Source organism: Corvus cornix, chromosome 2 (genome assembly GCF_000738735.6).
Source record: "Corvus cornix cornix isolate S_Up_H32 chromosome 2, ASM73873v5, whole genome shotgun sequence".
Taxonomy (NCBI): Eukaryota; Metazoa; Chordata; class Aves; order Passeriformes; family Corvidae; genus Corvus; species Corvus cornix.
This window is the reverse complement of record NC_046333.1, coordinates 1,239,315-1,255,618: the sequence shown is the minus strand read 5'-3', so window position 1 is coordinate 1,255,618 and position 16,304 is coordinate 1,239,315. Positions and strand designations below refer to the sequence as shown.

General features: G+C 51.1%; 1 protein-coding gene across 1 annotated transcript in view; it reads right to left on the bottom strand.

Annotated features, from left to right (window-relative positions):
* The window catches only part of PTH1R (parathyroid hormone 1 receptor), a 77,257-nt gene that overhangs the window by 23,774 nt on the left and 37,179 nt on the right, over positions 1–16,304 (bottom strand). Inside the window, exons 3-4 of the mRNA XM_039548332.1 lie at positions 9,821–9,931; positions 7,674–7,792 (exon numbers count right to left, since the gene is read on the bottom strand). Of these exons, the coding sequence (XP_039404266.1) occupies positions 7,674–7,792; positions 9,821–9,931 (230 nt within the window). The remainder of the gene's footprint in view (positions 1–7,673; positions 7,793–9,820; positions 9,932–16,304) is intronic.

The following is a 16,304-nucleotide window of genomic DNA, read 5'->3' as shown; positions in this document are numbered from 1 at the left end:
GCATTTGCTTCCATAGTAAAAAATAAAATATCATCGTAATAATAATAATGATAATAATAAATCTCGCTCCAAGGTTGGAATTCTCAGTAATCCAGAAGTTTGAGGCCTTAACAAAACATCCCTGAGCCCCATTCAGAAATTTCACCGGGAAGGTCCACATTCCCATGGGACAACACCACTGTTGTGGCGGGAATGGCCTCAGGAAGAGCCTCTGGATTGGCTGGCAGGAGGCTTTGGAAGGTTGATTGCTCTGATTGACCACAGGGCCTCTCTTTGAATGGAGGTCAAGCCCCAAGTGCCAAGACACAGAAAGCCTCTCCTGGTGTCCTCCTTGGAGAAGGAGGTGCCCCAAATCCTACCCGGAGTCTCTCTGGGAAGCTGTTGGGAAAGGTGATTTCTTGGATGGGGTGCTCAGATCCTTAGGGAAAGCCTTTGGAGCAAAAAATTGCTGTTCTCCACTTCTACTTCTCCCTCACCTGGAGCTTAGGACTGGTAATTCCCAAGAGGTTTTCCTCCCTGGATTTACCCAGGAGGGGAAAAAAGTCTCCAAAGGAATTCCAGGTCTCCCGAGGGAGGTCCCAGCTCCATGAAAACCACAATGAAGAATGAGGAAAGGTCCCCCAGGCAGGAAAATACTGAGTCATCTGCCAGCTGCAACAACCCTCTCCATGGTCTGAGGAGCATCCTTAGGGAGCTGAGGTGGACGGGAAGTTAAATAATTCCCAGAAAACCACAAAGGTCATGATGGCCAAGCCATGGACACAACCTGGAGCTCCATCACTCCAGGAAATTCCCACCTGAAGTCTCCTGGAAGTCCACCCTGAGGACGGACTGACCAACCCTGGTCATCCATTGCTGGAAGAGGCCAAACCTGGCCTTGCCATGAGATCCTGGTTTATACAGTGTGATAATTAAACTGACGTATTTTAATTTGATTTAATTATCATTTAATCCAAGTGTCCAAGGCTTTGAGCCACCTGGGCTGGTGGGAGGTGTCCCCTCCCATGGCACAGAGCTGGAACTGGAGGGACTTTAAGGTCTCTTCCAACCCCAACCAGTTCAGGATTCCATGATTCCATGAATTTGATTCCTGCAGGAACCCTCCACTCTTTCAACTGTTGCCACGCGTGCAAAAGGAAAAGGAAAACCAGACAGAGCAGGAGTTTTCTGGTGGCAAATCCCATCCTGAGTTCCATGGAGCTGTTCCCTGTATCCAAAGTTTTCCTTTCCTCCTTTTTATTCCGCTTTAGCAAGACACCGGCAACACTCGGGTTGTGAAGCTGGGAGGGATCCCGTGGTTTTTTGAGGAATGGGAAGGTTGGGATCAGCAGCACAGGAGGCTGGAAGGACCAATAAGGATTTTCCAGCTGGAATTTCTGCAAAGTTTCTCCAAGCTGCTGATTCAGATGTTGTTAAGGGCACGCTTGGAATCAGGGGTTTGCTGCTTTGAGTGATAAACAAAGCTGGAAAATCTCTGTCCTTGCTTTCCTCGTCTGTTTTTCTTTAGAGGAAAAGGGGACGAAATAAAAAGTTTAATGGGATAAAAGGAAACGCTAAATGGGATATTCACAAAATGGGATATTCGTAAAATGAGATATTCACCAAAGGCACGGAACAGGCACTGATTTCCAAAGCCTCAGGGAAACCCCTGAGTGTTGATGAGTTTTTCCTGCGGGGTTCGGTTCCCTTCATCCATAGAGATTCCAGGCTCTTAGATCCTCACGTGCTGGAGAGTGACTGGGATCAGCTCTCCCAAAAGACCCCCCAATTTAGCCTCAGACACCCCCATTTACTCCCAGACACCCCCATTTAGACATGCATGTCCATAAAAATCAGCTTTAAGTTCCCTTCCAACCCAAACCATTCCAGGATTCTCGGATTCTATTTCCAGGAGCGCACCAGACCAAATCCATAGGCGTGGAATGAGGATGGCACCTCGGGGTTGATTGAAATTACGAACAAAACATCTCTCGGATCGTTTTTTTATTCCTCCGCAGACTTTAAAACCTCTGCCCGTGTCCTGCTGCAAATGCCTGACACTTTGCTGGCATTCCTTGGTGGAATTCGGGACAAAACAATCCAAACCCGTTCCTGTGCCGTCACTTTGAGGCTCCACAAAGTTGTTTGCTTTTCCCAGGACCCCAGAGAGCTCCAGGATTGCTGCTTGGAACAATGGAGTTCAGATAAAGCAGCCCTGCAACACGCTGGGCCCTTCCCATTGTGTTCGGAAGGGGACGGATTCTCCAGGCCTCTCCGAATTCCCGGGAAGCCGTAAAATCCCCACGCTACAAACAAGCAGGAGCAGATGAAGACAGGATTGAGGTTGGATCTTAGGATGGCCCATCCTGCTGGTGGGTCCCAAGCTGAGCCAACCTCCCAAGTTGCTGGCTCCGACTCCCCTTTCCCAGGATTTCAGGAGATGGAGATCCCATTCACCCTTCAGCTCATCCTTGGAAACGGGATGGGTTTGACCTGCTTTAAAAATAGCCGTGTTTGGCATCCCTCTGGTTTTGGGGGAGATGGGAATGAGGGAGATTCCTGGGGTTTGACCCAAACATGCCATTGCTGCTGCCAGTGTTGGAAAAGGTGACCGGAAAAAGGATCCTGCTGCTATTGGCTGGATGTGTGGAAGAGAAGGGATCCACTGTCAGTGGTTCCATGGGATTTGAGGAGAAACAGCCTAAAAAGCTGCCAGAGGTTCATCACTTGTCATTTTTGCCTCATTTTATCCAAAGATTGAGGAGCTCCAGGAACACAGGTCACCCTCACTCCTGGTTTTAAGGGAATTTAAGGAACAAAGGAGAACGGCCAGGCCTAAAGTCCTTTTAATTCTGCTCCCTGTCTCCTCCATGGCCAGGAAGGGATGCTGAGGGAAGAGGGTGGGAACAGAACAAATCCACAATAAATATGATGTGGAGCTGCTGGAGAGAGTCCAGAGGAGGCCTCGGAGCTGCTCCCAGGGCTGGAGCCCCTCTGCTCTGGAGCCAGGCTGGGACAGCTGGGAATGTTCCCCTGGAGAAGGGAAGGACACAGGGAGAGCTCCGAGCCCCTTGCAGGGCCTAAAGGGGCTCCAGGAGAGCTGCAGAGGGACTGGGGACAAGGCCTGGAGGGACAGGACCCAGGGAATGGCTTTGAGCTGAAAGAAGTAGATTTAGATGAGATATTGGGAAGGAATTGCTGGCTGGGAGGGTGGGGAGGGGCTGGGCTGGAATTGCCAGAGCAGCTGGGGCTGCCCCTGGATCCCTGGAAGAGTCCAAGACCAGGTTGGATGGGCCTTGGAGCAGCCTGGGATGGTGGGAGGTGTCCCCATGCCATGAGGGACACGATCACCCAGTGCCACCCCTGCCACGGGCAGGGACACCTCCCACTATCCCAGGCTGCTCCAAATCCCATCCAGCCTGGCCTTGGACACTTCCAGCCGATTGTTCACTCCTGTTTGACGTTATCTGGAAAGAATTTGAGGAAACACTTCCCTGGATCGCCTCATCCTACCTGGCTAAGGGAGGAATCAGTCTCCAGGGCTGTCCATTCCCATCCTCCAGTGGCGATTTTCCCTGAGGAAGCCGCCCAGGAGCCGTCCCTCCCCGGGCAGTTACGAGCTGTTAATTCTCCGGCCTCTGATGGCTTTAACACACTTTGCTCTTTGCAGAGAGCCCTTTCCGAGCTGCTCTGTGTGAAACAATCCCCATTTATTCGGGGCAGGACACCAACTTGCTCTGGGGCCCTCTGTTCGCCGCTTTGGCCTATCTTAAAATTATCCCAGCGTGGCTGAAATGGGAAAAGTCCCCACCTAAACAAACAGCCCTGGACAGAGCTGTGTGCAGCACGTGGTGTTTATTTAGGCGTGGATCTCTCCGGCTATCTATAGGTACAGGCCTATTTCCAGAGATAGCCAGCAAATCCATGTATTTATAGCCACAGACAGTTGGGTTTTCTTTTTTCTAAAAGCCCGGTTTCTTAAAATTCCCTCTGGTTCCATCTGCTCGGAGGCAGCCACGAGCCCCTGGCAAAGCGTTGGGTAAATGCAGCTGTTGGTGGTGACGCAGAGATGCTGCTCCCCAGGGAGGGAAATAATAATAGAAAACAATCTCTCGCTCAAGACAACGGCTCTATGTGGCCAAATTCCCCCGTTCTGACATCTCTGGACATGTTTACTCCATGAAAAAAAAAGAAATCAAAGGAAGGTTTATTAATCCCAGGGCTGCAGGGCCCCTCTGAAGTGTGACAAGAGGCCTCCCGTGCTCTCTGTGAGTAAAGTCATCACCACACTGAGGGAAAAAGGGCATTTTTCCCTTCCTCTTTTATTTCCAGAGTGGTTTTCAGACCCTGAGGCCCAAGAGACCTGCAGTGGATGCACTTTATTTGTCACCAGAATTCAGCCACCTCTGTGACAAAATCAGGGGACCCCGTGACAATCACAGGATCACTGAGGTGAGGGCAGGCCTGGGCTGAGGAAGAGACCTCTTGTAAATACAAGGCTAATAATAATAATAATAATATTGATATAAAGATTATTAAATAGATGTTCTTGAAAATCTACTCCATGAAAAAACAAAATCAAAGGAAGGTTTATTAATCCCAGGGCTGCAGGGCCCCTCTGAAGTGTGACAAGAGGCCTCCCGTGCTCTCTGTGAGTAAAGTCATCACCACACTGAGGGAAAAAGGGCATTTTTCCCTTCCTCTTTTATTTCCAGAGTGGTTTTCAGACCCTGAGGCCCAAGAGACCTGCAGTGGATGCACTTTATTTGTCACCAGAATTCAGCCACCTCTGTGACAAAATCAGGGGACCCCGTGACAATCACAGGATCACTGAGGTGAGGGCAGGCCTGGGCTGAGGAAGAGACCTCTTGTAAATACAAGGCTAATAATAATAATAATAATATTGATATAAAGATTATTAAATAGATGTTCTTGAAAATCTACTCCATGAAAAAACAAAATCAAAGGAAGGTTTATTAATCCCAGGGCTGCAGGGCCCCTCTGAAGTGTGACAAGAGGCCTCCCGTGCTCTCTGTGAGTAAAGTCATCACCACACTGAGGGAAAAAGGGCATTTTTCCCTTCCTCTTTTATTTCCAGAGTGGTTTTCAGACCCCGAGGCCCAAGAGACCTGCAGTGGATGCACAGAGAGTGCTTCATTTGTCACAAAAATCCAGCCACCTCTGTGACAAACTCAGGGACCCCGTGACAATCACAGGATCACTGAGGTGAGGGCAGGCCTGATGAAGAGACCTCTTGCAAACATAAAGTTAAGAATTATAATAAAAATTAATAAATAGATGTCATTAAAAAGCATTTGTTGATCAAGATACGATTTCAAAGCGGGCAGAAGCATTCATTTTTCCTGTGTTCTTTGCACTGGGTGAACACCACTTCAGCAAGACCAGCCTGGTAATTCTACCTGAACAATGGTGGTGATTTAATTTGTCTTAATATTAAATATTATTCTATTCACCCTTGTAGCTACAACAGCAAGTTCCTGGCTAAAGATGCATCAGCCTTGGGGGCGCAGGATAAGGGGGATGGGTTATTAAAACAGCTCATTAAGGGAGAGCTCATGAGGAGCAGTAATTTTCCAAGAGGTTGATGCTAAAACTGAGGTGACACCTCCTGTAAATCTCTGTTGGGAAGTTCAGCCCCACTCAGGGGACACAGACAAAGTCAGGCACATCAACCCCACCACAGGAAATTCTGCTTTCAGCCTCTTTTTGTCACCCTGGAGGTGGAAATTCTCGATTTCTTCCTTGTGGTGGAAAAAAATGGGCAACTCTGTTCTTTTTTGTGCCCTTCCTCTACCAGTTCACCCTGAAAAATCCTAACTGTGGGAGGTGAAAAAGAAAGGATGTCCTTTCCCTAGGGGAAATCTTGCATTGGGGGACATCAGCTGGACAATTCCCACCCCAGGACACGGCTGAGGGTGGTGGGACAGAGGAGACAGTTTCAGAGAAGTCAAAAGTTTGTGCATTGATCAAGATGCTCGACAACTCCAACACCTGCTCCAGGACCTTCCCAGAAAACTCTGGGGCTGAAAGAGTTCTTTCCACTCTGAACTGGGGAAAGTCCCACCAGACTGGTTCGGGAAGGGAACATCCTCCAGCCCTTTGCTGGAGTGGCTGGAGCAGCACCCCGTTCACTCAACCTTCTGTTCCTCGTCCACGTGAGAGGAAACACTCAGATCCTCAAAGAACTCATTCCCTCCTTTCCCTCATTTCCTTATTTTCCTAAACCACTTCATTCAAGAGTTGCTTCACTCCAGAGGAGAAAACAGCAACCAAAAATAATAATAATAGAAAAAAAAAAATTTAAAAAAAACCTCCCCTACCCTGTGGTTAGGTTTAAAATTAAGAACATTGTCCCGAAGGGCCTCTGGATCATCCTCACGGAAGCCGTGGTTAGATCCTTATCTCCAGCTGCCTGGGATCATCCTGCCTGCAGCTGATCAGTCCCTAATGCCATGCCCGTATCCAAGGGGACTCTTCCAAGAACCACTGAAAACCAGAGGGTTTGGGTGAATTCTTTGGGAATTACAGGCGCGTGTGGGTGGGAACGTCATTCCCTGTGGGACAAGGAGGTCACATCCTCCCAGGTGACACCAGGGACAGCTTTGCTGTCACCTTAGCACGGAATTCCTTCCAGGAGACTCCCAGCATTCCCGAGCCCCAGGCTGGCTCACAGGGAGGAGGGAAATTTCTGCCAGCTGCTGTTTTGCCACTTTCCTGAACTTTTGTGAAAATATGGCTCGTGGATATTGTTTTTTCTGGGAGCACACCAGAGCCTCTCCATGTGCTTTGGATCCCTTTTCCAACTTTGGACTGGTGTCACTGTTTCCAAAATGTGTCTACACCAGAATTAATTCAAGATCATGGAATCCCACTCTGGTTGGGGTAGGAAGGGACCTTGAGGATCATCCCATTCCAACCCCCTGCCATGGACAGGGACACCTCCCACTGTCCCAGGCTGCTCCCAGCCCCAGTGTCCAGCCTGGCCTTGGGCACTGCCAGGGATCCAGGGGCAGCCCCAGCTGCTCTGGCAATTCCAGCCCAGCCCCTCCCCACCCTCCCAGCCAGCAATTCCCAATTCCCAATCTCCCATCCAGCCCTGCCCTCCGGCACTGGGAAGCCATTCCCTGGCTCCTGGCCCTCCAGGCCTTGTCCCCAGTCCCTCTGCAGCTCTCCTGGAGCCCCTTTAGGCCCTGCAAGGGGCTCGGAGCTCTCCCTGGAACCTTCTCCTCTCCAGTCTGGACACTGCCAGCTCTCCCAACCAGTTGCTCCTGGTTTGATTCCACAAGGGTTTGGACATCCCCTCCCACAGACAACCACACAAACATTGGAATTTTTGATAACAACCTGGCAGCGAAAGGATTTCCTGCTGTGGCAGAGGGAGCCTCAATGCCAAGGAACAACCTCCTACCACTTCTGAGCGTCCCCCAGACCGCTCCCATTTTCCCCAAGATCTCTTCGGGAATGGGATCATGGCAGCTGCAGGAAACTTTTCTGCCTTTGAGGACAATTTTCCAATCAACTCATTGCCCATCAAAGCACGATGTGGCTTTGGCAAGCTCAGGAAGAGTTTCCAAGAGGAGGAAGATGAGCTGGAGCTCATCTGGGGTTTTAAATGGGGTTAGCTGGGGATGAGGCCAGAAATTCCTGCTCCGTGCAGGAATGGGAATGCCTACCCTTTCCCTCGTCTCGTTGGTGAGGAACTTGGCGCATTCGCTGTAGTTGGCCCAGGTGCGGTTGTTGCCCGGGACCAGCTCCCAGCTCCCGTTCAGGTCACACCGGCGATAAGCGTGGCCTACGGAGAGAAAGGAGACACGGAATCAGCAGGGAAATGGGAGGAAATTCATCCCAGAGTGGATCCCTGGGGCCTCCTGCCTGCTTGGAAGCTCAGCTGCAAAAACCAGCTTCCATCCCCATATCAATCGATCAATTTTATCCGTTTTTTAGCTGAGAAACACCATGGAGCCTTTAATAAGTTGATCTTGGGGTTTTGGGCTTTCTTAGGGTTTAAGTTCAGATGTTGGGTCTGCAAATCAAGGAGAGAAGCCTTGGTTTTCAGAATTATCAGAATTATTCAGAATTATTAAGAATTGTTTTCAGAATTATCCTCAGAATTCCTTGCATCTCTCCCTATGGAAAAAAAAGAGAAAAGAAGGGTGGTTTATATAATTTTGCTCTTCGTTTCCAGGCTCAGGGGATGTCCAGGGGTATTTTTTTTACCCGTGCCCTCCTCATGGAGATTGGAGAAGGAAGGGAGAGCCAGGTTTCATCCTTGGATTTGGCTGGTAGAGGAGAATATCCCTGTTCAGATATCCGTGTGGGAATTGTGGCATCAGGTGTGCGTTAAAAGCCCCTCACAGAAAGCAGGGATTAATCCCATGGGTCCTGGGACTAGAGGGAGAGCTGATAGGGAGTGTGAGGAAACATGGAGAGGGATTTTTACTCTGGGCTGGAGGGACAGGAGCCAGGGAATGGCTTCCCAGTGCCAGAGGGCAGGGCTGGATGGGAGATTGGGAATTGGGAATTGCTGGCTGGGAGGGTGGGGAGGGGCTGGGCTGGAATTGCCAGAGCAGCTGGGGCTGCCCCTGGATCCCTGGCAGTGCCCAAGGCCAGGCTGGACATTGGGGCTGGGAGCAGCCTGGGACAGTGGGAGGTGTCCCTGCCCATGGCAGGGGTGGGAATGGGATGAGTTTTAAGGTCCTGTCCAACCCAACCTATTCCAGGATTCTCTGATTCCATCATCTAAGGGTCTCCATCGGGCTCCCACACTCCCTGATTTACCCAGTGGATATCAGTGAAGTGAGGAATCCAAGCCATGTTGGAATATTGAGGAAAAAAAGGGATGGATTGCACTAAGGGAGGTTTACGTTGGATATTGGGAAAATTCCTTCCTGGAAAGGGCTGTCCAGCCCTGGCACAGCTGCCCAGGGCAGGGGTGGAGCCCCCGTTCCTGGAGGGATTTACCAGCCCGATGTGGGGGACATGGTCAGGGGTGGCCTTGGCAGTGCTGGGGGGTCAATGGACTGATCTTGGAGGGCTTTTCCACCCTACATAATTCCAGGATTCTCTGACTCCTTGTTCCTCCTGGCCTTTGAGGTGAAGAACGAGAGGTCACCAGCCAGGAGTGAATCCCAGTTCCCAGTCCCTTATGGAATAGTCAGGACAGACTGTGAGCGGCCAGGATGCCCGGGAATGTCCTTCCTTGCTTTCTGAAAGCCCCAGCAGTGCTCTGCTCCAAGCAGAGAGTCTGAATTCCCTCCTTTTTCCCTCCTTGGGTGCTTGGAACATTCACTGAGGGGCCGAGTGTGCTCCGATCGATCGCTTCTAAAAACACCCTCAGACTTCCCGGCATCGCCAGCGAGCCAAGAAATGCGGAGCTTGAGGGAAAGGGAGATAAGGAGGAATTCCCACATTCTGCTCCCAGACTCCCACCAGGGCTCTGCACACAGAATTAACGGAGCCCTGAGGTGGAGAATTAAAACTGGAAGAATATTTTGGGGTTCTATTGCTACACAGAGCTTGTGGGATCCAATCAATCCAGATTTGGAAATCTCTGGGACTCACAACCTGTTGTAAGCAGGTAGCTGGTGCTTAGAACGTCCCAGTCTGTGTGGGAAATTCGTGATTCTGTGCGGGAAATGTGTCGTTATTTCAGCTCAAACGGAGCTTTTCTTCCATTAGCAATAAACGACGGCCGCTCCTTCCCTTCCTCTTCCCTGGTTTTACTCCTGCTCGGAAGGGAGGCACCGTGTGAGAAGAAAGGGAATTTTGGATTTCCTGGCTGTCGGGAATGTCCTGCGCCGGCCCTGGGGACCACACCCACCTTTGTGGTTGAAGTCGTAGATGTACTCGGGGCATGGCATGGCCACCACCTTGCCGGGCACGCCCTCGGGCCAGCACACGATGCCATCCCACTCCGGAAGGCAGAAGCCATCTGTGGGAGAGAACAGGGACAAAGAGGAGTCACTGCAGCTGCAGAGGTGACACCGAGGTCCCCCTGTTTGGAGAGGGCCCTCCGTGAAGAAGCCAACGCTGGCATTCCATTGGAGAAAGAAGTCCTGGGAATCATTGCCAATTCCTTCTTAGTGTTTGGCTCCAGAAGGTGCAAATTATCCCAAGTTTTGTTCCACAAGAACAAACTGTGTCCGGCTCTGGGTCCAACAGCACCAGGACCTGGAGCTGCTGGAGAGAGCCCAGAGGAATCCATGGAGCTGCTCCAGGGCTGGAGCCCCTCTGCTCTGGAGCCAGGCTGGGAGAGCTGGGAATGTTCCCCTGGAGAAGGGAAGGACACAGGGAGAGCTCCGAGCCCCTGGCAGGGCCTGAAGGGGCTCCAGGAGAGCTGCAGAGGGACTGGGGACAAGGCCTGGAGGGACAGGACCCAGGGAATGGCTTCCCCAGTGCCAGAGGGCAGGGCTGGATGGGAGATTGGGAATTGGGAATTGCTGGCTGGGAGGGTGGGGAGGGGCTGGGCTGGAATTGCCAGAGCAGCTGGGGCTGCCCCTGGATCCCTGGCAGTGCCCAAGGCCAGGCTGGACATTGGGGCTGGAGCAGCCTGGGACAGTGGGAGGTGTCCCTGCCCATGGCAGGGGTGGGAATGGGATGATCTCCCCACATCCAGCACCTGCTCTTGCCCTCGCTGCATTCCAGAAGTTTCCTTTCTGCCCATCTCCCCAGCCTGTCCAGGTCCCTCCAAAGGGCTCCACAATCCCCCAAGGCATTGCTTGCTCCCAGCTCTGTGTCCTCAGAGAACTCCTCGGCTTTCGGCTGGATAACTGCACCCAGCCATAAAATTCCAGCTGCAGTGGAATATTGGGAGTGAAATGCTAAGAGTGGTGGATCTGCCCCAAATCTGCTCCCAGAGCTGTGTCTGCCCTCAGCCAGGAGCTTATCAAGTGTCGGACACAGGAGTTACCCGGGAATCCAAAGGGACAGGAACCACCTGCCTTATCCACAAAATACTCCTCTAGGAACTAAATCCAAAGCAGGGCCAAGATCTCCACGTATCCCATGAAAATCAAAGCTTTGAACCACCCAGGAATCCACCCTTCCTCACCAATGCGCTTTCCCAAGATTAAAGGAAAACCAGGAATGCTTTAAAGCCCTTTGGCTGCTCCAGGGTCGGAGCCGACACCGATTTATTCAGCTTGGTGGGTTTTAGGACATGACAAACACTGAAAATCTCATTCAGCAGCTGATTTCTTATCTCTAATTTCGTGCGGATGAAAAGGACCCGACAAATCCCAGCCTTTCTTCGGAACATCAAGGGGGAGTGAGGGGAAGGAGCTAAAATTCCTCCACATCCACGTGATAAAAAAGAGGGGAAAAAAATATTGCATTTTCTCTGCCTGAAGTCCCGTTAGGAGAAGAAAAATACTGCATTTCCCATTCATGGAAACTGGGAAAACCCTTCCCTCTGACTCGTTCTTTGCAGGACAACTTACACTGGGAAAAAAAGGTTTGTTTATTTTTCGGTTCTCTGGAAGGTACAAAAGACAAAGGGAAAAAAAATAAAACCAACTAACACAGGGCCCCACAAAATTTGGCTCAGAACAAAATGTTGATGTCCTTGAGGTCTTTTCTGCAGACAAGAAAGTAAATAAAGATTTAATGGAGCCCTCAAAGTGCTCTTGCTTAAAATAAAACCAGTTCTTATGGCAAAATAAATCAATTTGGGTAAACATTAAAGGAAGCACAGTGGAGAAACAACTCTGAGCGAAAAATATTCCTCCAAAAGTGCTCCAAAATGAGAGAAAATCGCCCACTTTTCCAAAATCTTCACGATTTCCCAAGGGCAATTTCACTTTTAAGAGGTTTCATTTTGTATCACACCGAAATCTTCGGCCAGAAAATAAGAATTTTATCATTTTGTGGTGGGTGCATCCTCCTCGTGCTGGAAACGTGGAAAACTGGTAACAGACCCTGCAATTATTTATTTTTGGGTACTTTGAGCTGCCCAAAATCATCCCAAAAAGCTGAAGGGAACAGTGGTGGGACACCTCTGGAATGCTGCTTTGTGTGGGGACAATTTGGGGAGCCGAGAGCTGCCCTAGAAATATCTAAAAGGATGAGTTTTGCATTTAAAACTCTCCCTCTGCGTGGGAATGATTCGTGAAAGGATTCGGTCTCTGGAACTGAGCCATTAAAGCTGATAAGAATCCCGCGGGACTCAAAATTCGGGAAGTGTCCGAGCTTCCCAACAAAATCATCCGTCGCTGTTACCAACACCTGAACCACCCCAGAGAGATCTCCTCCCCCTCCTCTCCATCTCCACATCATCTCTGGCCTCTCTCACCCCGCTCCTTGCTTGGAAAAGCCATTCCAGGTGAATTTGGAGGAGGGATAAAACATCTCAGTGATCGTTTCCTTCCTGGAATTGCCCGGTGATGGATGAGTTAAAGGAAGGGCAGGTGGATATTTGGGAGCTGCTACCTGGAAACCCCCCTAAAAGTCAGGATAACACGGCTGTTTCCTGGAAATTCTGGGAGCCACGGGGGGAGGAGAGAGGATTTGGGTCAGGAGCAGGGATTACAGGTAGGGAAACCTGGTGAGGAACATCCACAGGTCAAGCCAGGTGCCTCTGGAGCTCCTGGAATGATTTGAGGAGCTCCTACCCTGACTGAAGCACTTGGAAAACGTTTTTCAAATGGAAATACGGACTGATGTCAGGAGCAGCCACACTTTGGGATTGTTGGATCCACATCCCTGGGGTTTAACACAGCCAAAAGCTGTTTGTCCCCTCAGTGTCCCAGAGAAGATCCCCTCCATCCGCCTCTTCCTCCTATTCTGAATCCCTCCAATCCTCCTATCCCAAAACCCTCCATCCTCCTGTCCTATCCCGAATCCCTCCGTTCCTCCCATCTACGGAGACCTCCTGGGAGGACAAGGAGGGATGCATTTAAACCACAGGAGGGTTCATTCCAACGAATTCCAAGGAAGAAATTTTTTATAATGAGGCTGGTAAAGCACTGGAACAGCTTTTCCAGAGAATTTGTGGATGCCCCATCCCTGGAAGTGTCCAAGGCCAGCTTGGAGCAACCTGGGACAGTGGGCGCTCTCCCTGCCCTTGGAAAGGGGTGGGACTGGATAATCTCTAAGGCTCCTCCCAAGCCCAACCATTCCATGAATCTCTGATAAAACAGGAAGGGAAAAGCCCATCTATCCCATTGCGCTGGAATCCAAACAAGCCATTCCCTTCTGTTTGTTTGCTCAAAGATCTCCTCCAAACATTTTTTTCCTTAATTTATAAAAACATGCACAGTAATCACAACTTGGCCTCTCCCTTTGTTTTCCTTTTCTCCCGGTCATTTCTCCAAGGAGATCCACAATGAATTCCAAGAAGAAAACTGAAAACTGGGCAAGTTTGGCCCATTAAAAATAAGCCAGTTCCTCCTGAGACACTGGTAACAATATTCCAGAGCACGGAGAATTCCAAAGGATCCAATTCTTTGGAAAAGCCGATGGAAAAGCTCTTGGAATTTTGGTGAAAACGAGTTCAAGGGTTCCACTGTGCTGTTTGGATCAATCCAGGTGGTTCAGGACAGGGAACTGGAAAAGTCAACCATTGCTTTCCTTGGAAGAAATAGTAGGATTCACGGATAATGGAAGTCCAAAGGAATCCATAAACTCTAAAGAAAACAAGGAAATCTCACACATATCCCATATCCCAAAGTGTTTTGGGAGTGTATCCGTCGTCCAGGCAATGCCAGAGGGATGATCCTTTTTATCCCTGAGGGATTTGCCTGTGGGTGAACTCCTCCAAATTCAGAGCTGCGTATCTCCCGGATGGGGACAGGGAAAGCGGGAATGGCACTGGAATTCCTCATGTTTTGAGGACATCATCGACCACTTCAGTGCTGCAGAAATGAGCCTTGAAGGGAAACATGGGATCCTTGCAGGATCCCCCTGGCTCTTGTCCACCAGGACATCTCTTGGATCTCTCCTTCACCCTTGAAGGTTGGAATCTCAGGGCATGGAAGTTGCAGTCATTCCAACATGGGAACAAGCAGAAACTCTCTTGGATGACATTCCTGAAGAAATGAGTCCTGAAGAGAAGCATGGCATCCCTCCAGGATCCCATTGGCTCCTGTCCCAGGCTCAGGGACAGCTCCTTATCCACCAGGACATCTCTTGGATCTCTCCTTCCCCCTTGAAGGCTGGGATCTCAGGGAATGGAATTTGCTGTCATTCCAAGACGGGAGCAAGCAAAAACTCTCTTGGATGTCACTGCTACAGGATTTCCCTTTGGAAGGCAGGAAGGCCAATCCCAGAATCCTTTGGAAGGGGCTGTCCCAAATGCCTCCCTCATTTTGCTCCTTGTTTTCACTCCCAGCCCCCCCCCTCAGCCAAGCCAGAATCCCAGAGGTTGCTTTGGTGGAAGAGAGAAAAGAAGGAGCAAATTTGGGATAACCCCCCTCAGGGTGCACGGAGAGTTTTTCCCTCCTTCCCGCTCCTATCCCATCCCCCTTTTCCCTTCCTTTCCTGCTCCTTTCCTTCCCCCCTAGCCTCAATTCCCATTTCAGCCGGAATGGGACACTTTGCATGTGGAGAACACGTTCAAACCATCTGCGAGGCTCCTTGGCAGCTGCACAAATGCAAACACGGGCTCGAGGTGTTTATCCAGGGGCACGGAATATAAATCAGCCCAGCTCATTCCGGCACCCGGGAGACCACAGTTGGAATACGCTGTGTGATTGTGGTCACTCCATTACGGGAAGGACATTTGGGGCATTGGAAGCAGGCGGGGAGGAATGACCAAAAAAAATGAGGCAGCATTTTGGGATAGGAAGGGGGAGGAATCGTTTTGGGATGGGAAGAGGGGGGAAATCTTTTTGGGATAGGAAGGGGGAGGAATCGTTTTGGGATGGGAAGAGGGGGGAAATCTTTTTGGGAGGAATTGTTTTGGGATAGGAAGGGGGAGGAATGGGGCCTTGGAGGGGCAGGAATTGAGTTCGGGGGTTTGCAGATGGATTTCAAACCTGGTTGTGAGGGCAGGGGGTGGATGAGGGGCTGCATTTGGGGACGTATGGATCTGTAGGGGGTGTGGCTGGAGGAAGGGGTGAGGGATACGGTTGTTTGGATAGCATGGAAGGAGGTGATCCAACAGAATCAGGCTGGAAGGGACCACAGTGGGCACCTGGTGCCACCTCCCTGCTCCAGCAGGGCCATCCCAGAGCTCAGGGCATGGGATTACATCCTGACAGCTCTGGAATATCCCCGTGAGGAGACCCCACAGCCCCTCTGGTCTCTGCTCAGGGCTGGGCCCTGCCCAGGGCAGCAGTTCTGCCTCCTGTGCAGGTGGAACTCCCTGCGATCAGGCCCTGCCCGTGGCTCTGGTGCCGCTGCTGGGCCCCGGAGCAGAGCCCGGGCCCTGCCCTGAGCCCTCCCTGCAGCCAGGGACACCCAGGGCTGAGGGCCCCTCTCAGCTGGGGCTCCTCTCGAGGCTGAGCAGCCCCGGCTCCCTCAGCCTGTCCTGATTCCATCCTAAAAGCTCTCCTCATCCATGATTCCATGCTCGAAGCTCTCCTGGTCCATGTTGAGCCCCCCAGTTGGTGTCCACTGGGGCAGTGACAGCTTTTCCAGGACAAAACTGTGCTGGAAGGGATGGTTTGGGGTTTTTGTGGAATTTGGGGCACATCTGCACTGTTGATCCACAAGGCCAGGGAGACGCTCCAAGCCCTTCCTCATCTCCACTGGACCCACTCCTGAAGTTCCATGGCCATGGATGGAGGCGGCTTCTGCCCGTCACCGCTCAAAGACCTTTGCTGGTCTTCACCCCGGTGTTTATTGGGAGAACACCCCTTCCACACTCAGCCCCGGAGGCACTGGGCATTGGAGGGGACACGGGGGCCAGGAGCTGTTCCAAGTCACAGCCTGTCTCGGCTCAGCCCAGTCACAAGGCCAGAAGCGTCACCAGACAATTCCTGGCATGACCCAGCTCCGGAGGCACCTTCCTGACCTCACCAGCTGGTTCCAGACACTGCCCATCCCCCCCCCCCCCCCCAGCCCTGCATTCCCAACCCAGGAGCAGAAACACAACCTCCCCCATCCCATCGGAACCCCCTGACCTGCCACTGCTGGCACATCCCATTCTTTCCTCATTCCAGCACATCCAGTCCTTCCAAAGCCCTCCAGCCTCCCTCGGAGAGGGGGTAATATCACTCATACCAATTAAAATAAGGTCGATAATTAGCATTAGAGTTCAGCCACCCTTTGGAGTGTTTCCCACCCTTTCCCTGTGTTCCTTCACAAATCTAAACCATGGACCAGCTGTGCCTCTCATAATTCCCAAGATCGATTCCTCCCATGTG